The sequence below is a fragment of the Leiobunum rupestre genome, chromosome 1 (assembly GCF_980474605.1).
Source record: "Leiobunum rupestre chromosome 1, qqLeiRupe1.1.hap1, whole genome shotgun sequence".
Lineage (NCBI taxonomy): Eukaryota > Metazoa > Arthropoda > Arachnida > Opiliones > Sclerosomatidae > Leiobunum > Leiobunum rupestre.
In genome coordinates this window covers 31,363,805-31,384,675 of record NC_143384.1, presented here as the reverse complement: position 1 = coordinate 31,384,675, position 20,871 = coordinate 31,363,805, and the positions used below count along the sequence as shown (strand labels likewise).

Below are 20,871 nucleotides of genomic sequence, written 5' to 3'. Positions count from 1 at the left end.
ACGTCCCTTAAGGCTTAAGCCACCGAGCGCTACTATTCAGCGTTTAAAATAAATTAATGTGATCAGCTGATAGCTGAATTTCAGCTACCAGTTTCACGTTAATAAGACAGACAGAGAAAGAGACAAACGTAGGTACCCCGTAACTCGCTCCTTTTGAAATCTAACCAGTGACGTCACTGGTGAGATAGACTGATACCATCTCTCCCGCCGTTTCAACTTTCTCTCAAAAAAACAGTTCCAGAGATGCGCCCCCGTTGCTCTCGGCCAATAGAGTAATATCGCTCTGTAGCTTTGGGCTATGGTCCATGGACGCCATTTTGAGGGTAGTTTTTTACCTATAGGAAAAACATGGGTGACGTCGACATACGTCATGCTGATATTATACTATATGTATATAGCGGCTTTTTTATTACTGATAATCGAAAACGATTTGTTGTAAACTTTTCAAACTAAATTATTAGTTACAGTATAAGTTGATAATATTGTTCCATAAGTTTGTCACTTTGGGGAATATTTTACTGAGAGCTAGTAACGGAGTGAAGTCATCACAAGAATAAAATCTTCGCTAGTGAGGCGCTGTCAAAGGGTACGTGTGAACATAGAAATCTCATAGGTAACTAGAACGCTGCCGTGTAACTGGCAAATGGACCAAACGCCGTGGCAGACGATAGCCAGATATCAGCCAATCAGAGCTCAAAGAGTGGTTCTGCCAAGAATTTAATCATTTTAATGCGTCGTTTTAATGTCACCAGAGAGAATGACGTCATCTAGCTCCCGTGATAGTAGCGGAACCAAGGAGGATTATTATACTCCTTGGCGGAACCACTCTACGGCCTCTCATGGCTGAAGGTTCAAAACGAACTGGCGACAAGCTCGGCCGTAGGCGGCAGCTTTCTAGTTACCTACGAGATTTCTATCATCTATGCGTGTGAAGCCTGTAATCAGCGTTAGATTTACAATAATATACAAAATTAGGCTTTTGAGACTCACAATTTCACATGTTCAAAGTTACCAAAATTTGGTTGTACCACATTTCAATTTAAAATTCAAACATTTCTGAGATAAAAATAAAGTTGAGCGCCATCTATTAAAACTTGATGTCTTAAAAAATATACAGAAATAGATGGCGCCCTGTTTTTATATAGCAAAAGTACAAAAAGTACGTTTCCGTATTCTATAAAGCATAGAGAATTTATTCTCTATGTATATAGGTACAATAAGAAAATACCTAGCGGCAACACTGCCCGTAATGCAGTCTGTCTTGTCATGGACGAATCGTCCATGGTCTTGTGAATAGCTTTCAGTAAAACGTTTGCATGTGAAGAATAGTGTTACACTTATGTAAAAATATTATAAACTTATGGTTACAGGTGTATCGAACTCGAAAGTGGAGTAGTGGACTATTTTACAATGTAATTATTGTAAAAGTTAGTCGAAATTTAACGTAAAATAGACAATGTACTTTCCATCTAATATTTTAGTAACCATAAACTCAATATTAATTTTATAATTAATCATACATATATTTATCTCGATTTCCCTTCTTGTCTTGACCGCACTAAACTGACACACGGTTACCTATATATATTCCCTTTTTCCTATATATTTAATTACTAATAAGTTTATTATTATCCGCAGTAAATTTCACATTGTACTGTTTGTAAGTAAACCATACAACCTTCATATGCATTTTTTAATAAATAATATCTTTTGTTCTTTTGGTGTTACTAGAGGATTGGTTATTTAAAAAAAAAAAGAAAACCAACTTTTTTAAGTGAACATTCACTCTTTATTCACAAAAATAGTTCTGGGAAAACCTTTAATTTGAAAAACACAAAAACATGCAAATTGCAGCTTTTTCCGCGTAACTTTTCCACAATAAATCAATTTTATACAAGTTTAATATAAAATGTTAATGTTCTTTTTACAGATGTGTGCAGTTATGATTTAACTTTCACAAATATGGCAAAAGTTTCATTGTAGTCCTAAAATTCTAAATATAACTCTGTACATGCTATGTACTTTTACAATTAAATATGTTATAAACAACAAATCAATGGGATTCGTTGCGCACTATATACAAAAAATTAGAATTTTAAATACTACGTTGATGAACGCGTTCTGGATCGTAAAATTCGTATACTAGAGTCTTTCCCGAGCACCAAAGACTCGTTTTTCACAATATCTTTCTTGGATTTTCTAGGAAGTTTCCTTTTTACAACTGCTTTTTTACGTCTCCCTCGTTTTAGTGCGGGTGTAGGAGGGCTATTAGATCCGCTCCCACTAGCTTTCCTTGTTTTCTTTGCTATTTTATCCGTCCCTGACTCACAACAAGGGCAAAATCTTTTAGGATGTAATTTTGCTTCACGGTTGCGGCTTCTCCCACTAACCAGTGTTGGAGATTCCGAATGACAGTGAATATCGGATAACTCGTCACCAAACTCTGGACTGGAAACTGGATTTTCATTGATTTTGGTCATACCTAAATACTCACAATCTTCCGAATTGCAGTCTTCTGGAGTTTTACACTCATCTGATATCATTATCTCATTATCACAACATTCAACTTCCATAACGAGATCTACATCGGAGCTGTTACCGCAGCTTTCAACTTTAATTGAATTACTGCCTTCCCTATAATATTCCCAAATTGGCAATTCCTGTTTTTCTTCCGTCTTACACTCGATCCTATCCAGCTTAAGTTCTACTTTATTAACCTTAAGTGGATTTTTATTGATAAATGCTTGGGTGAGAGATACTGAGCTTTTGTTGACATTTTCTTCTTTATGTTTGCTTTTAGTTTTACTGCCTTTATTGGGTTTCAGTATCAAACAGGATTTAGAATTGACAGTCGATGTTGTTTCAGTTGATGGGACGGGTTTTGGCTTTTGCAACATGTTTTTGTGGATCATTGTAGTTGAGTTTGAACTTTGGTCTAAGAACTTTGACATTGAAGGTGTTCTGTGGCTATTATGTATTTCAATATCAATTTCAGTTGTTGATATTTTAACTGGTTTATCATCTGGGAAGACATTCCCACTATATTCATGGGTAATTAAAACTGATTCAGGAACAGACATGGCACTTTTGTCTTCATGAATAGTGTTGGATTTACAGGATGAAGAAGCAGATTCGCTTATTTTTGATTCAAAGGACATATTCAGGCTTGACGTAGTTACATTTGAATGACAATTTTCACTAATTTTTGCTTTTTGAACAGTCTTTGGTGCTTTCGATGACACATGGTTTTCTTTTACAACAGTTTCAACTAATTCCATTACCAAACACTGAATCTCGCTTTTTTTTACATAATTTCTGCCCCTTTCACCAACAACCTTTATTGCATAAGGATCTTCGTTGATTTTTGCTGATAGATTTACTTTGGAACTAGTAGCCTGAGGTCTTCTTTCTTGTTTTCTTTTAGCAGGAAGGGGATGAGCTTTAATTGGTGGTGATTTGAGGATAGAAACTTTGCTGGTTGCATCCTTAACAAACAACTGCTGGAATGTCAGTTTAGGTTCAACTTTTTTGGGTATAGTTGGGATTGGAGGTACTTCCGCAACACTTAGGGCCACTCGATGTTTATTTAGTTTATCCAGCCTTGACGGTGTCGCCTTCGATTTAAGTAAACCTCGTCTACTCATAGTGGGTTTAGGTTTGGAAGATACAGGTACCTTTGATACTTCAGTTAAAAGTCGTCTCAATACAGCAGATACAGCTTGGTCTTCATTAGCAGAGGGTTTGTTAATTTCTGTCACAGGTTTCAGATTGTCTTCAGTTTCTGATGAAGTGAGCAGTTGTGCAATAGATTCAGTTTTAGTGGCTTTCAAAACGTTTTCCACTTCCGCTACTCTTCTATCTGTTGCACTAGTTGATTCCAAACTAACCAAACTGCTACTAGGAATATTTTCACTTCCTTCTTCATGGGGATAACAAATTACTGGTTTAACTTTGATAGGTTCTTCTACAGTAGTTGATGATAGCAATTCTGAAAGAACAGCCTCACATTCATGTATCTGAGTCTGATCAGTTGCATGCAAGTTTAAAATTGCTCCCTCATTTCTATTCAATTTTTCTTCAATAATGAAATCCACAATATGAGACAAAGTTGTTCCGTGACCTGTGTCCAACTTTGAAATTGTACCTTCATTTCTTTGTATTTGATTCTTTTCAACTGATTCTATTTGTGACGAATAAATTGCATTGGATTCTGAATCTCTCTCACCTACCCTTTCACCTCTAGTTTCAAATATATTGCTTATCTTGGGCCCTGATATGCTAGCTTCCTCGAGTGAACTGTTTATTTTTTCCAAACGACCAATTTCTGTGGCAAAATTGTCATTGATAGAATATGTCATTGTTATGTCCATAGGCATTTGATTTTCAAGCTCAGAATTAATTTGGCAAACGGAAACCGCAACTTCATTAGGTTCTACGATGTGTGTTTCCATTTGTTTAGTTTTGCTTTTCTCCTCCCGATGTACAGTAGCAAAATCTGAAGCAGACTGTGTTGAATTTTGAAGGTTACGCTTATCATTGTCACAACCAATGCTTTTTGGTGACTGATTTTCATTTAGCGATTTCAACCATGCTTGTTCTAATGCTGAAATGAGACTGAGTGGCTTGTTTGTAGGAGCTTCAACCGCATTACCCCGGGTGCATAATGCTGTTGCAGTAATATTTTTAGGTAATTGTTGTTGAATATCCCCTAGAGGTACCAACTCTGTAATAGCTTCCGTACCTGTGACTTCATTGGTGCAAATGTCAAAATTATATGGATTATTATTTTCCAAAGATTGCGTCTCATCATTAGTTGCTAACTCAAAACAAACAGCATCAACAACATTGTTAATTATCTCCCAAACTGTGAGTTGGATAACTTGGGAATTTTCTAAAAAATCATCACCAATCCACCTCATTTTGAGATTACGTAAGACAGGGTCATTTGGTATCTGCTGAGTAAACAAAGCAATGTCAGACGCAGGGGCACAATTGATGGTAGACGCAAGAGTTTCTTTCGGTGGTTTTACTGGCCGGGATTTTTTGGATTTCTTCTCACCAGGGGTAACACTTTTCTTGCTGGTGTTTGGTGTACTTGGTTTGGAGATTGATTTAGAAGTTGAAGATGATTTAGGAGTGGCGGATATTGATTTAGGAGTGGCGGATATTGATTTAGGAGTGGCGGATATTGATTTAGGAGTGGCGGATATTGATTTAGGAGTGGCGGATATTGATTTAGGAGTGGCGGATATTAATTTAGGTGTTAAAGGTTTTAGGCTTGAATTTAATTTCAAGTTCTTCTTGCCGACTTTAATAGCCAATATTTCTTCAATCATGGCATTTTTGAGAGCATTGTCCAATGATTGAGATGGCTCAGAGTATTTGTTAGGATTCGGTTTTTTCTTTTTAAGTGATGATTTCTTAGCCTTAACAGTAGGGGTTATATTAGTACTGCAACTTGGTAAAGGATTTTCAATCGAGTCGCTCAAGACACTTGTTGCAATTCCATTTAAAAATCCTTGGCTAACTATATTAGTTTGAGGACCTAAAAGTCCAGGTCCAATCTTAGGTTGGTTTGCTAAGTTATATTGTACATTTTGAGAAGTTGTAGTTAAAACTGGTGTAACATATGACGTAGTTACAAACGATGTATTTAAAGGAGTGGCTTGTGGTGTTATTAACATTGGTGAGTTCATAGGAGTTAGTACTGAGCTAATTAAAGTTGTGTTTATAGTTGAAGTAATGGCGGTAGAGTTTATCATGGTAGGAAGTGGAGAGTTATTGATTGAGTTTGAATGCGCATCTTGGATAATGGAAACCATATTCATTGGTTCAGGAGCCTCAGCGTTCGAATAAATTTGAGGATTGCTCATCAAGTTTAACGGAGATGAAAACTGCACTTCAGCACCATCATTCTGTTGAGCATTGACCTCTACTAATTCTTTATCGATTTTGCTGGGACACGCTACTTCAATATGGTGCACAGCCTTAATGTGTCGCCTTAAATTATAAGACGAAGCCATAGTCTTGCCACACATAGTGCAGAAAGTGCTTGGCGATAAAGGAGAGTCCATTTTCTTCTTTTTAACTTGGGCTCCTTCTGTCCCATCAACATCCTTCAACTTCTTTCTTTTCTTTGATTGGGGAGTTGTGGGATTAACGAGAGAGTTCGGACTTAGTGCTTGTGTGAACCCAGACATATGACAGCTGGTATCAACCATAATGCTTAAGTCACCCGGGCTTTCTGAAGTTTCCTGTGTCATTGGTGCTGCATATAAGGTGGCCGTATTTGCTTGACTTTCGGGATCAGCCTGGTCGCAGTCTGCACCTTCTAGTTCTTGAAGGTACTCCATTGGATAGCTGAGATTTTGTATTGTCTAAAAATAATTAATTGTATCATATACCATAATAAATTGTGGATGAAGGTTTTATGAAAAGTTATCTTACCTCGCTATCAATCACACTTCTAGGAACTTCAACTGGCTCCACTTGAGTACTGCTTGAAGCTACACTTTCTATTTTCACTGTTTCTGTCTCACTCAACCTCAGGGATAGGTCTTGGGCACGTTGACTTAAGTTCAAAGAACTCTGGCTCAAATTTAGAGGTGTCGAAGTACCAGGCTGAGAATCACTATACGACTCGATATTTAATAGTGACCTTCTCATATCCAAAGGCTTTTCCTTGGCCTTCATCTCCCTTAATTTAGCCAACAGTCCATGATCTATGTTATCAACTTTACGATATTCGAACCTGCCTGGTCGGTTTCGCACTGACGTCCACATTTTTTTATTTCGAGGAATAGATAAACTCGATGAGCTTGGTGCATTTAAGACTGGCTGATGAACTGGCAATTCATTTTGTGAGCCCACAGCACCTTCTTTGGAACTATCTTGTGGAATCACTATTATTTTCCCTCGATTAATGGTTTGAGATAATAACACTGGCCGTACAAATCTCTGCTGAGGGACTTTGATTGCGTTTAATTTAGAAAACATTGGCAACCTCAAAGTTTGTTCCTGGGGGTTAATTGGTGTAGAAACAGTCAGAGTTTTTTGTACTTGTACTGCCATAAGTTGCCCATTTTGCATTGTTTTCAACTGATATATTTGGGTTCCAGTGGGTGCTGGATTTTTATCCACTGATCTTGCTATTGCCGCACTAACAGGAACTGAGGTTGAAGCTGATACCACCACTGTCTCAGTTTTAGGGGTAAGTAGCAAAGTCCGACTCTGAGGAGTAGTAAGCACAACTTTTTTACATGTTTTTACTGTCTCAATGTTTTTTGTAGATCGCATGGTTTTTGTCTTGGCTGCTTTATTTCGCAAAGGTGGCTGCGGTTTTGCTGTAATAACAACTGGGCTTGGATTGTAAGTTGTGTTTAAAATGTTTTTGGACACATTTGCATTTGACTGAGTTGGAGGGGTCATGGTGCAGAATGTGGTGACACTACCTAAATGAAGATTTGGCAGTCCATTCAAACAGAAATATCCTTTTTCAAACTTTCCAAATTTGTGGTCATACTCTAAATTATCAGAAATTTCTGCAGGATCAGTTTTGACTAGAATACTACTAGGAGGAGGGGCCAGATATTTGGGCCCACCTAAGACCATTGAATCATCAAAATTAAGCTGACGATCCGTCTGCGTTTCAGTTGTACACAATTTAGCTTTTTTCTTCTTTTTATTTATTTCAGCATTCCTCACAACTTTTAGTACCTTCTTATTACTTAATGCTCGCTGAATTGGATTACTTGCTTGGAATTTGTCTTTAGCTTTTAAGTTCAATATGGACTTGGTGGCAATTTTTTTTAAAATTTGCTGAGAGCTAGTACCAATAATTGATGTATTTCCAGGAGTAGCATCTTTAATTACATTGACAACCTCTAGTTCCTTGATTTTTTTCTTCAAAACTGATTTAATTTTCTTTTCTGCAGCTTTTTTGGGATCCCTCCCCTGCTCTTTCTTAGTCTCCTTTGTTTCATCGCTATTGGTATCTACGGGATTTCCTTTCTTATCTTCCTTAGCATCATCTTTTTTACTATCGTCAAATCTTGAAAGCATGATCCTTGGTTTGGGACCAAACATTGATACCAATTCCGCTGAATTATTAATATCAACACTCTTTTGACGTTCCCGGACTGATTTTACATTGGCAGCCTCTACTTTATCTTCTTCAGATTCTGAGATATCATTTTTATGACTAATTTTCTTACGCTTCTTTTTATTCCTCTTATCAAATTCTCGGTCCTTGTCCCCTTTAGCTTTACGGTGTTTCTTCTTGTTATTTTTCAACAATTGTTTGATCATTTTCGTCCGGTCTGCAGATTTTTTCTTATTCTTTCTATAACGTTTATGTCCCTTTTCTCTCCACGTCACATCCGAATAAACCTCCTCTGATGTTTGCGTGGTTTCGAATTCGCTGTCCGAATCTTCCTCAGTGTCTAATTCCGTGGACGGTTTTCTCTCAACCACTTTCATTGCAATTGGAGGAGGGGCTTTGACTTTGCATTCCACACTAGCAGAAGATGGTAAAGGATGTTGAGCTTGATCTTCACACTCGGTGGCTGAACATGTAATTTCGCTATCATGAATGGGACGTGATTTGACTATCTTATTATTAGCTTCATACAAGTAAGCTTCACCTAGTGTACGAAAGGTTTCCCATTCTGTAAAGCAGCGCCACTTCATACAACGCGTTCCTTCCAGAACAGTTACCAAGTCAGCTAAGATATGATATGGCAGTGATTTAAGTTTACAGTTTAAAATTGGGTGTACAAATGGGTAGGTGGTTTTGTAAAGAGGGCTCTGATCTGGAGTCGAACAACGCCCTTCACAGTTACATTTACGCAAACTTGGGGTGTTTACTTCTGTCCGACTCGATTCAGACGTATGCACTGATTCTGTTGAAGTGTTTACATTAACACCATTCTTGGCTACTTCCTTCTCCAAAATTTTGTCAAAATTTAAACGTTTTTTAATTAAGGACTCACTATGATCAGTCACATTTTCTTGACAATTGACATTTGTAGGTTTGAACGAGCAGTTTCCGTCGTATAATATGGATGACATATCCCGTCCTGGGTCCATGCAAGGAACCATGGAGATTCCTCGAGCTGAAGATGATAGTTCGATAACTTCAGGTTCATTAACGCTTGGAGAGATAGCTGGAGTGATATTAGGTACGTTCAACGCATCACACAGGGAAAACAGTAAGTCCAACCTTTCACGAGTTGGTCTTAGAGCAAAGGCACTTAGTAAACACTCTCGCGCAATGTTTTTGTGTCGGCCGAACAGCTGCGACATCTTAGAATAAATTGACGCAATATGGTTTTCCAGTTCTTTGCAGATTGAACCCGAGGCAGAGACCTTAACGGCTTCCAAGTGATTCAAATCAGAAGTCAATCCGCGAATATACATTTCAACATACAAAGCTTTGAGACTAGGTCCATACTGTAAATAAAAAAGAAAATTCAAGCAATTTTTCTATACCAATCTAAACTAAGTAGTTACCTTTTCCCACAAAACGTCAACAAATAAATAAAAATGGGCACTAGTGGTAGCAAATGGAACTACCATTTTCCACGCATTTGCTTCCACAACTTTCAATGGCTTGTTTAATTTCACTTGTAAAGTGCACCAAAGTTCCATCAATTCCTAAACATTTAAACATCAGCATTAGCATTTACTTTCTCCTCATAACACCTAACAATTTTAAATTCATACTTTGGTACAGCAATAGATCTTTGAATGAATGAAATCACGAAGTATGAAAATCTGTGACAAGATAACGGCTAATTCCAATGACTCCTCCTGGTTTTCATCCAAAAATATTCTGATAAGTCTGACACCTTCGTGGCAAGGTAGACCAGATGTCTATAAATAAAATGTGTAAAACTTCAAAAATACACTAACTACGAGATTTTGTGAAATTGAGGTTGATATAAAGTTCAAATTATATAAAATATTTAGAGAAGTAACTGTATAAGAATAAACAAGGGCAAAAGTTTGATCTACTTACTCTCTCAAATATAGTTTTTAAATCCTTTTTCTTGTTTAACAGTCGTACCAGCCATACAAATATGGGCAGTAATTCTCGATAAGTGTTATCTTCATCTGTAGAGTCAATATTGTCACCTTCCGTTTGAAGCATTAAAGCTCGTCTGCGTTTAATCTCAGCTTCTTTTCCCAAAATATAGCACTCACACAATGACAAAGACTCTCTCTCTTGCCCGTTTGAATAAAACAGTTGTATTCTAACAGATGTCATTTCTCTTGGCTCTGATATGAAGAACTGTTCAGCTGTTTAATAGAGCATATTTTTTAGTAAGCAAATTATTCAAAACTCTAAAATTTTATTTACTGGCATTAGGAAGCTCATCTGGATTGAACATGCATGTGAGAGATGCACCCCAAGGGTCTCGTATGGCTTTGGCCAAGCTACAACACAAGCTTTTCGCCTTCTTAATGCGGCTATTTAAAGCCTCTCCTACTTTTACTAGAGTTAATGCTAAAGAATCCTGAGCTCGAGCCGGAACTGTTGGCCACTCATTGGAGAGAATTACCTCTGTTGTTTGTCTACAAATACAACAACAACAATATTAAAAATAAAAAAAGACAACCTGAGCTGAACTATACCTATATAAGAGGTTAAATCCATCTTCCATCTTGTATTGCATACTTGCGCATAAATCATGCCATGGCTCAGAAAAGGCATACCATAATTCTTTTAAGATACATATACGCTCTTCTACGTTATTTCCCAGAGATTGTTTGTCTCCCAAGATCTACACGGAAAATGTCATTAGCAAATGCTGATTTAAAATTGGCTAATAAGTAGGCCTTGTGAAGTCACTTGATAGTACTGTCAAAGTTAGACAAAATAAGCCTTTGTTGTTTATTTTTATTATAACATAGCCTTGTTTTATTAATCAAGGAAGGAACATTACCAAACTTTTTGCCATTTTTGAGGCTATTTCTACTTTAGGCTTTGGACAGGCCAGGGCCAAACGGCCTGGGATAATTGTCTCAAAAGTTCAGGGGGTTAAAAATGCGTCCCCTGCTAGAAAGTAACGGGTCCATAAACCGTCCCTTTCTCGCTGAAATCCCTCCGTCCCCCTCGAGACATTGCACCGAAATCGAGTGTTACTCCAAGGAAACCGCTTTAAATGAATGAAAACCATAATTGAAATAGTCAAATTTACCTGGGAGATCCTGGAAAAATAATTAGAATCCTCCATCATTTTGAAAATATTATCATATTTCCCACATCATAGCATCACAACGCGAAAACGAGCGGCCATTGCTGCGACTAGAGAATATCACGTTCAACCAAAGACGATAGCAATACTGAAGAGTAACGACCAAAAATGCTCGATTACTAGTCCTTGGTCAAAGACTATTGGCCATAGTATTAGTCTTTTCAATTTCATTGGTCGAGAGAGGTAGCAAGTATATATAGCGTGTATGTTATTTTTCAAGAGGAGTGCCTGGCACTACAGTTGTATGATTTGTTTTCAGCTGAAAGTTTAGCAGGCTTTGTACTACTATTCACCTTAGCTTACACTGAACTACTAAGTGACTTACCAATTTATGAGGGATGATTCATAGCGTCCATACGAAAGTGTTTAAGAATGGGCTACGTGTAAATTAATACTTGCACTCTCTTTACTTTGGACATTATACATAACATACGCTGACAGCTGCCTCGATAAATTTAACAAGAATCCCGTAGGAAAACACAAAATGGTTTTCAGTACAGATCACACTACATAACTTACTGCAGTTTGTGTTAAAAACAATTAATTTTAACCCAAAATTTTTAAGATACTATTCATTACACAACAGAGCAAATAATGATTATATACTCCTTTTAGCCAAAACACATTTTATTATTTAATACAAAATCGAAACCCTGTTGCGCAAAATAAACATGTAGTGGGTTTGCACCATGTTGAACCAAATGGTAACAAAACAATTTTGTAGCTTGAATTGGAATTATTTAGGATGAAATGAACTTTTTAGAATGTGCTGGTTAAATGCACTATTTTCTCTGCAACCTCCTCCTTCTTCTTAGTTAATGCAGCTTCGCTAGACACTAATTTGGTTTTGTTGAATTTCTCTGCAAAGAAATCCTCCACAGTAGATCCATGTTTTTGCAAAAGGTCTTTCAAATTTTTGTCCAAATTTTGAAGTTCTTTCACCTAGAAAAAAATATTTAAGAGGAAATAGTAATAAGAAAAATCCAAGGAAAAAATACCTTTTCAGCAACTTCAGAACCTTCTTGTTTCAGTTTCGTGAGCAAATCAGCGATATTGTTAGTAGCAGTTTGATACTCAGTATTTAATTTCTTCAGGGTGGCTTTGTAAGCATTTGCATCTCGGCTGCTCTTATATTTTTGCAGGGCAGAATCAAACTGCGTGTACAAATCTGCTCTCGTTTGCTGATTACTTTGAACACCTTCAATCAATCCCACAACTTTTAAACGGCTTTCTTTGTGAGGATCCTAAAAAAAATGGAATAGTAATAACTTAAGTCAAATGTATATCCAAAACCTATCAATTTATTCTTACATGGGTGATGGTAAAATCGAGACGAACATAGAATATAACTAGCAGGAATAAGAGAAAGAATGCAACTACGACTAAAACTGGTTCTTGCAACATTAGCATTTTCTCATATTTATAGTGAAGCTCAAAATCTTGAATGTGTTGCTCGACTAAGTTCTTTTTATGCAAAACTACCACAGGACGCCCAATGGTGTCCAAATATGTGTGATGGAGTTCGTCAGTCCTACGATCTATTTGGTAGGGAAGCTTCAGTTTGATATCTTTGCTACCTTCAGGAAGTATTATCTTAACTACAGCATCCTCAATTACGTTATCATCAAAAACATGATCAACAAATCTCATTTTGAGAGCGTAATTGTTACCTAAATATGAAAAGGTGATTATAAAATCAATTGTTAATCAAAGGTCTAAAATTACAAAATATGTACCAGAATTAAACAGATATTCGTATGTGGGAACATAATATCCCAATACGTAGTGGGTTTTCCAACCACCAAATAATGGAAAGCGGGGTCGAAGGTCTACTTCAACCGAATCTTCCAATACTTTCAAATGACTTGTAGAAATGTTTCCAATTTCATCACGGTAATAGACATCCCCAGCTGAAGCTGGTAAAATGGTCTAAAATAAAAATACAAATTGATAAGAAAAACTAAATCTAAGTCTAAGAACTGAAATGTATTTATTTACCTTAAAAGATTTAACAGATGATAATCCAGACATATCACGTTGGTATTCATATCTAGAAAAGGGGCCTTTCAAAATGGCTCCATCATGTTTCACGTCGTACTCTTCCTCAATAGATATTACACCCCAATGGGATACTTCTATTAATCGGTTTAGACTAGTGATAACTAAGAATGGATTGCTGTTTTCATAATGAACTGTCATTTTGTTCTATAGTTTAAAATTTAATTAAATTGGAAGTTAACTATAACAAACTGATGTCAGTAGTATTATTACCATTGAGAATGGTACAATGTTTTCATATGGTCCATACGCAATTGTGCTTTCAGTTTGAGATACAGGCTTCAGCTTGCTGTACGATTCAACATTGCTAGATGCAAGTTGTACTGTAGTTGTTTGTACTTTAGTTTGGTAGGGAGAATAGAAGTAATGATTCCCATGGTATAAGATCAGTTGCTTTTCACTCTGAAGAATTTCAGACGGATAAGGTTGCAAAGTATGGGTGAAAACTGTTTCAATTTCCACAACTGTTTCTTTGTTAGGCTCTAATGGCTTTCGTAGTTTGACTTTGAAAGTTTCTTCCTTGCTGTAATAGATTTATACATGAAAAAATTGTGATTAGCTAGTCAAAATAAAGCCCATCTTACGAATGCTTCAAAACTTGGGTCTCCGAAATGTCAAGAGAAATTTTGCCATCTTCTAATGCCTATTATTGTAAAGTTTAAGCTCTCTTATGTATAGCTGCGAATTTATTTTTTACTTACATTGGCACTTATGTATGATAGATGTTCCTTTAATTCGGGTTCTATGGCGAAAACAAAAAAGGTCACCGGAGACTTTGCGGTATTTTCTAAAGTAATTTTGCTCGAAATTTTAACGAGCTGAGATGAAATGTCAACATTTCTGTCAACTTTTTTATTAACTATTCCGTTATTTACGACAGTTGCTTCGCCCGTGGATGCTAAAATATGTTTAGATAAGCAAAATAGGGAGAAACATAATAACAATAACGACGATTTCATGTTAAATTAAGTTAAATGAACGACGATTAAATAAGATTTATATTTAGGCCGAGGCCTACTGTTAACAACCGGCGCACCAAAAAGATCACCGGTCAAAGAATACAAACTACTCCGAAAAATTAATGAATCCTTGTATTTTTATCGCCCAATTAGATTACGGCAATGAATAAACCCGGCAATGTTGGACCAATCAAATAAGTCAACCTGCTTACAAGGATTAAAAAGACGAATATGAAGAATATAATAGGCTATATACTTTCCGGCTTAATGCCAATTCAGCGGAAATGACGCGGCCTACAACAGAAAGCGCCAAATTCAAACTTCACAAACTTTTCATTAAATATATAAGCTTTTATTAACATTTCAATTATTTTAAATTCTTTATAAAATCTGTTTAAAAATGGTCTAAGAAACAACGATTCCTGTATTTTTCAAGGTATTAATTTCTTCAGGGGTATGGTGCTGCGAAAAGGAAGGATAGCATGGCTGTTGAGCAAGCAAACGCAAAAACTGTACTAAATAACTTTCTAAATTGACTTGATAAATAGGATCTGCTAACGCATCTGGGTCAACTTCATCATCATCATCTTCCGCTATAGATCCATAATCTATGGCAAGACAAACCAGAAAAATTACCACCTAAGTTTAAATTTGGTATAGTTTTATATTAAAAGATATGGTTTTAAGAATTTTTACCCAAATAATCAGCCTCTGAAAAGTGTGCTAGGGCATTTTCTCTTTCAGGACTTGTTTCTAAATCAGTTTCAAAATCTTCGCCCTGAAGAACATTTTAGAAAATTAAAATACCCCGTTTACAAAACCTTTGACTATCTAAGCTTGTTTTTTCATAAAGGTGTTATTGAAAAAGAAATTACATCAGAGCTTTCACATTCACTGCCTTCTCCGGCAGCTTCAATAGAATTAGCTAGTTCACTGATTAAAGCTTTGTAAATTTTAATCAAAACTGGAATTTCAGTATACTGAAAGGGACCTAAAAATACAAAGCACAACATAAAAAAACTAATTATTTTTTTAATTGATACAATTTAAATGCTTTTGAATTAGAGTTCTGATAGAGATACTGATACCAATTTTTTTTTACCCACGTGGTAAATTAGTACCAATAACAATTTTCCTAATTTTTCTGATACAGATTCTTGATTTTTTTTCAAAATTTTCATGTCATTAGATAAATCAAATATTAAATTTTCATGGTTAGCTGTGCCAACTAGCACGTATTTGAAAAAAATCAGTTATAAATAATCAAAAAATATCGGTATCAGAAGTTTTTACCCCTGATTAACCATTTAAAATTGGTATCACAGACATGAACTGATTAATCAATAAAATAACTATCAGTAACTTATACCACTATCATAATCGGTTTAGACCCAGCACTAAAAAAGCTGGTATAAAATAAATATGGTAAAATACTGACTTTTGGTAGTTTTGGATCTAGTCTTAATGCCTGCAACAGGATCGATAATTTGTTCTCCTTTTACAGTAACTTCTGTTAACCTTGAATCATTAGTCTTAATTCCATGCTCAAGGAGTTTACATAAAGCTAAAATACTAAAAAAAAATTGTTAAAACACGCTACTAAATTGAAACTATTAAAGAACTTACTTCACTTTGCGGTCATAGTTGCCAAAAAACAGGTGTTGACGAAAGCACCATTCACCCAAAACAAAATGTAAGGCAGATTTACCAGTTGGTCCAGGAACACTTGATAGGAAATCTAAGACAGCTTCCATTTGCGTATGAACAAGATGGGCAAACACTAAGATTAGATTCTGGATTACGCTAAGAGTATCAGTTTGTTGAAGGCGACTCAACACAGCTCTTAATAAAAGCTCGGAATTATCTCCCAACATAGGAGCAGCTTTCCTCATTAAAACTGAAACTAATCGGCCAACAAACGACGAAGCTGATTCTGGTGATCGTGGATCGAGTAAATGTTGCGCAATCTGTAAATTCAAGTCAGTAAAGGCAAATATAAGACAAAATTATAGAGATTATTTAACCTGTATAATGTAGTGAATGCCGGTGCGACCATGATCATCTTGCCAAGCTGATACTTGTTCAAAGGCACATGAAACGTAAGCTCTCATAAGCTCACCACCATTCTATTAATTTGACGTAATTATACTAAAAATCTACCTAATTAAGTATAAAAAACTACCAAACCGTTACCTGCATTGTAGAATTATCCTCAGTCTGAAGGGTACACTGAGCCGCTACTGTAAATACTTGTGTAACCAAAGGTTCTGGTAATGGTTTAGGACTGCTACGAACCAATGTATTTATAATATCCATGGCAACCTAATTCAAATGTGTTTATAATAAAACATTTCTAACACCATTTAACATACACTAACTCACAGCTTGAAGGCCACTCGCAACTTTTTCATTAGGAGCTTGCAATATTGAAACTAGGGTTGGCAATAATCTTTGTAGAACTGATTCAATACACACAGGGTTCGAGCTCAAAACCTTGAATATATCTTGAGCCAAGGATATCAACACTGGATCTAAAATGTTAAATATTATAACATTACTTGGAATGATCAATTGAAAATATCTCGGGCTATAGTATTTTGACATTTAATACAAATATTACGCAAGTCAAAAATGGATTTAAGAAACCTATTTCGTTATGTCACTGAAGTTTTTTGGATAATTAAAATGTTTCTTAACAAAATTTACCTAGTTCACATATTCAGAAACCAAAAAAGGAAATAAGGTTCAGGTATCAAATGGGGGGTGATTTTGAATGTTAACAAACTCGCGACAACCATTTTTTTATCTCCAAAAATTTGATTTTGAATGCTAACAGACTCGCGGCAGAAATGGTTAAAAAAATCCATTAGCATTAATAATCTTTGGCTGTAATTTTTTTCTTCAGTAGGATACACTCTTCAAACTATTCTATATTTATGAACAGATTTGATGTTAACAGAATTTGCATCTACTATAACCTAGAACTACTTTATTTACATCCACTTTAAGTGGATGCAAATAAAGTACTTCCCCGCCCAAATCCCCTATTTTTAACCCTGATCCCGCTTAGTTGGTAGGATAAAAATACACTTTTCTCTTGAAAATTAATGCATTTTCCAAAAAAAAACCTAATTTAGACACGTAATAGAATGAATTTTTCTCCCCGCCCAAATCCCCTATTTTAACCCTGGTCCCGCTTAGATGGATGGATAAAATAACTGTGTTATGTCAAAATCATGAGTTCATAAACATTCAAAATCATATTTTTGGGAAAAAGGACAGAAAGGTGGTTGCCCTCCTATAAAATTATCGTTCTTAAATCAAACACAAAAGTGGGTGTAAGGGTCTCGGGTGTGGGATACAAGCATGGCCCACAAATTATCATTATGGATTCCTGGTTTAAGTCATATTTATAGTGACATACCACTATTATGCTTCAAAAATGCTGCAATAACCAATGGTGTAACACGGCTTTCAACACTTGCAGTGAATTCGCAATCGATCTAAAAGTTAATTTAAATTAGCTTTGAATTTATACAAAATTAATTTAGTACTTACAGATAATACTATAGAAATAGCTTCCATTACTAAAGAGAGAACTTCATTAGAAAACTGAATTGCAAGTCCGATTAGACCTTCCATAATTGTAGTTAAAAAGGGTCTGACAATGGCAACTTGATTGGTGCCTTTAAGATGATCAGAGAATCTGAGAAAGTGAATAATTTTAAACATAGTTGGGTGTTGTATTAAAATAAATGGACAATTTAATACAAACCCCCAAACTGCTCTCACGGAGGAAACGCGTATAGTTGACGGCTGATTAGATTGTAATCCACTAACGGTGGCTTGTAAGAACCTCCTGGTTAAATCTTCATTCATTGCAATGCAAAACCGACTACCAGTCCACAAACAACGTCCAACAAGAAATTCTAAGCCTGTTTTGAAATTGACAAAGCAAAAAAGTGGTTATTTGCTTCACCAAATAAAACTAGGATTATTAACGAAAAAGTCTAAAAAATAATACTCTCTAACCTCCAATATTAAGATCAGACAAAACAACGGTTTCGAGGAAACCAACAAGATCAAACTGCAGTTTTCCACTTTGAATCTGTTCAATAACCATATCCTTCACCAATCCTAACGCCAATAAGCAAGATTCGTGGATTCTCCACCAATTAGGGTCACCGGCTAATTTCTTGGCTTCAGCTTCTTGAAGATGTTTAGTCACAGCCTGGCATAAGCTTGTTCCACACTCATCCTCGAATTCTTGGCATAAAGACTGGACAAAAATAAATTAAAAAAACCAAAACCAGATAGATTTTGACTTTCTATCTAACCATTAACAAGTCTTGGGCAGAAATTCTAATAGAATAAGAGAATGTATCATCATCTTCGTCCTCAACGAATTGATCAGGGTTGTTTGACCATAAGGAGATCTGAAAAATAGTGTAAATACATAATGTATAGACATTAAATAGTGATTGAACCAACCTGCTCTTCTGTAATTTGCATGTACAAAATAATGTAATAAAGTAAATCAGTCATTCCTTTTTGAACCATTCCTCTAAATTTTGACGTATCAACCAGAGTAGACACAAACTCAAAAATTGTGAAGACTAAATTTTCAAAACCCAACACTTCGCCTGTATATAAAAAATATTGAGGTTACAACCCCAATTACAAACAAATAAACTGATAATGCTCGAAATGGACCAGAACGCAATTCCGTTTCGTAAAAGTTTTCCTCGTATTGTTCTAGTTCGTAGAGATTATTTTTCATTGCACAGCTCCCATTTTTCAGAATAATCGGAAGCTTTGAAAGGAAACAAAACACGTTCCGGTTCATGAAAAAGTCCATTTCGAGAACTGAAACCGATATACCATCAGAGTCAATAAGATTATCAACATTGTCAGTGTCATTAACGATAGTTCGGACATATCTACAAAAAAATTAAGTTAAATTAAACTAAGATAAAGCTCAAATAATTTAAGACTTACAAATTTGCACTTTCGGTTAAAGTATTCCAAACTGGTGTTAGAATATGAGGTAGCCATGTAGCCATTTGCTTTGGGACGTATTTGACTAAAACAGTTAAAGCCTAGAAACCAATTAAAATTTTGAGTCTAATATTTTTAATTCACTTATAATAACACGTACTTGTAAAACTTCTTTGCGCAACCCACTATCAGATGTCATTCCATCTGGAATTACCAAAGCTTGTACAAATGCTTCCGTAAATTGAGGGAGAATCGGATACAACAACGTTTTAGTGACCCCCTAAGTTTTTTTGAATTGACAAACGATATTGCACTTAAGTACTCATTATGAGTGAAATTTTAATGCTATATTACTTTATTAAATTCACCCATGACAGCAATTACGTGAGCACATGTTGTAAAGATTTCAACAGCACGACCTCTAGTTCTAATACTATATTTCTGAAGATTTAATTTAAAATAACTAGTAAATAATAGAAAAGATATAATCTAAACAATTAAAATTAAATGTAATGTATACCTCAGTTTCAGCAAATATTTTATACATCTCTGGCAAAATAACAGGTGCTACTTGTCCCATTTGATTGTCAGTAACTTCTCGGGAAAATTCAGATAAAACTCTCATGGCACCATGAACTGCATTTGGGTCTCCACTTTGCAAGCACTGCATCATCATGTCAAAGAGCTCAGGCCAACTTTCAGGCCAGTCCCAATGAGCTATTGCTGATATGGCATACGCTACACTGGTTCGAACTTTACTGATTGTTTCCTTAAGTCCCAGAGGTAGCATATGTCTGATTGCGGCTTTGGCCTTAAATTACAAACCATAATTAAATAAGGTAAATCGTAAAAAACAGTAAAATTCACTTCATCTGTTGTTTGAGGAGCGACAAACTTTTCTGATAAGTTAGACCAATGAGCTTCAACATATTGCTTCAAAAGAACTGAAGCTAGTTGTCGGATAGGCAAATGTCCATTAGGGTCAAGTGTTAATTCGGTAAGATGAACTCCAAACTCTAAGCAAAAGGTTTTGTATAAAGAATAGCGTATGATATTTCACATTGCCCACAAACATCGGCCTGTCAACTTGTCACATGGGTCTAACCAAGGCTTAAAGTACGAAATATATAACATCGAATGAAATAAGTTTAACGTACCATCAGTTACTTCTAAAGCTTTAATTTGGTTTTCTGCACAAACCCGCACATCATGGTTAGGTGATAATATTCCTGATATTATTTCGAAGAGAGCCTCTTTTCGTGTGCGACTCACGTCATTCATGTTCAATTCCGCCATCACGAAATGAGCCGCACTGTTACCAAAAATTTTTAGTTATTTGGCGGGCTTTTTTATGACAACCATCGAACCAAAGATAATATAACTACGTACTATAGATTGGAAATCAAGCTCCTTGAACGTAACGCAGGCTCTTACTGAGTTCCCGGCGGAAGCAGCGTTGCCAGGTCAAAAACTGAAAATGATTGCATCACTGATCGAGAATTATTGAATTCTTGGAAAAACTATTGCATTTCCTCTTATTCAAAGAACTTGTAGTTATTTAAAATTTTAATAATATTTTCTTTATGAAACATGAGTCA

The 20,871-nt window shown here is 35.7% G+C and overlaps 3 protein-coding genes across 4 annotated transcripts; all 3 read right to left on the bottom strand.

Moving 5' to 3' along the window:
• Positions 1–1,800: 1,800 nt before the first annotated feature.
• On the bottom strand, positions 1,801–11,330 carry LOC149962100 (uncharacterized). 2 transcript variants are annotated; one of them, XM_090178368.1, is made up of 8 exons: positions 11,202–11,330; positions 10,636–10,784; positions 10,361–10,575; positions 10,019–10,299; positions 9,724–9,873; positions 9,511–9,654; positions 6,448–9,450; positions 1,801–6,377 (listed from the first exon to the last, which is right to left on the bottom strand). In XM_090178368.1, the coding sequence occupies exons 1-8, from the start codon at positions 11,238–11,240 to the stop codon at positions 2,103–2,105; spliced, it is 8,256 nt and encodes a 2,751-aa protein (XP_090034494.1). In that variant the 5' UTR covers positions 11,241–11,330; the 3' UTR covers positions 1,801–2,102. The 2 variants fall into 2 exon arrangements, with proteins under 2 accessions (XP_090034494.1, XP_090034503.1); XM_090178377.1 differs by lacking the exon at positions 11,202–11,330 and adding an exon at positions 10,947–11,134.
• A 534-nt stretch (positions 11,331–11,864) lies between these two features.
• On the bottom strand, positions 11,865–14,407 carry LOC149962099 (dolichyl-diphosphooligosaccharide--protein glycosyltransferase subunit 1). The gene is made up of 8 exons (XM_090178305.1): positions 14,018–14,407; positions 13,901–13,959; positions 13,530–13,839; positions 13,257–13,463; positions 12,995–13,187; positions 12,570–12,928; positions 12,257–12,502; positions 11,865–12,200 (listed from the first exon to the last, which is right to left on the bottom strand). The coding sequence occupies exons 1-8, from the start codon at positions 14,273–14,275 to the stop codon at positions 12,018–12,020; spliced, it is 1,815 nt and encodes a 604-aa protein (XP_090034431.1). The 5' UTR covers positions 14,276–14,407; the 3' UTR covers positions 11,865–12,017.
• A 198-nt stretch (positions 14,408–14,605) lies between these two features.
• Positions 14,606–20,632, bottom strand: Ipo9 (Importin 9). The gene is made up of 21 exons (XM_090178293.1): positions 20,431–20,632; positions 20,141–20,289; positions 19,794–20,084; positions 19,628–19,714; positions 19,434–19,553; positions 19,274–19,374; positions 19,157–19,215; positions 18,767–18,918; positions 18,613–18,711; positions 18,308–18,554; positions 18,051–18,210; positions 17,834–17,981; positions 17,700–17,778; positions 16,658–16,806; positions 16,469–16,597; positions 16,300–16,401; positions 15,902–16,242; positions 15,714–15,847; positions 15,151–15,266; positions 14,972–15,053; positions 14,606–14,883 (listed from the first exon to the last, which is right to left on the bottom strand). The coding sequence occupies exons 1-21, from the start codon at positions 20,567–20,569 to the stop codon at positions 14,681–14,683; spliced, it is 3,087 nt and encodes a 1,028-aa protein (XP_090034419.1). The 5' UTR covers positions 20,570–20,632; the 3' UTR covers positions 14,606–14,680.
• Positions 20,633–20,871: the final 239 nt, after the last annotated feature.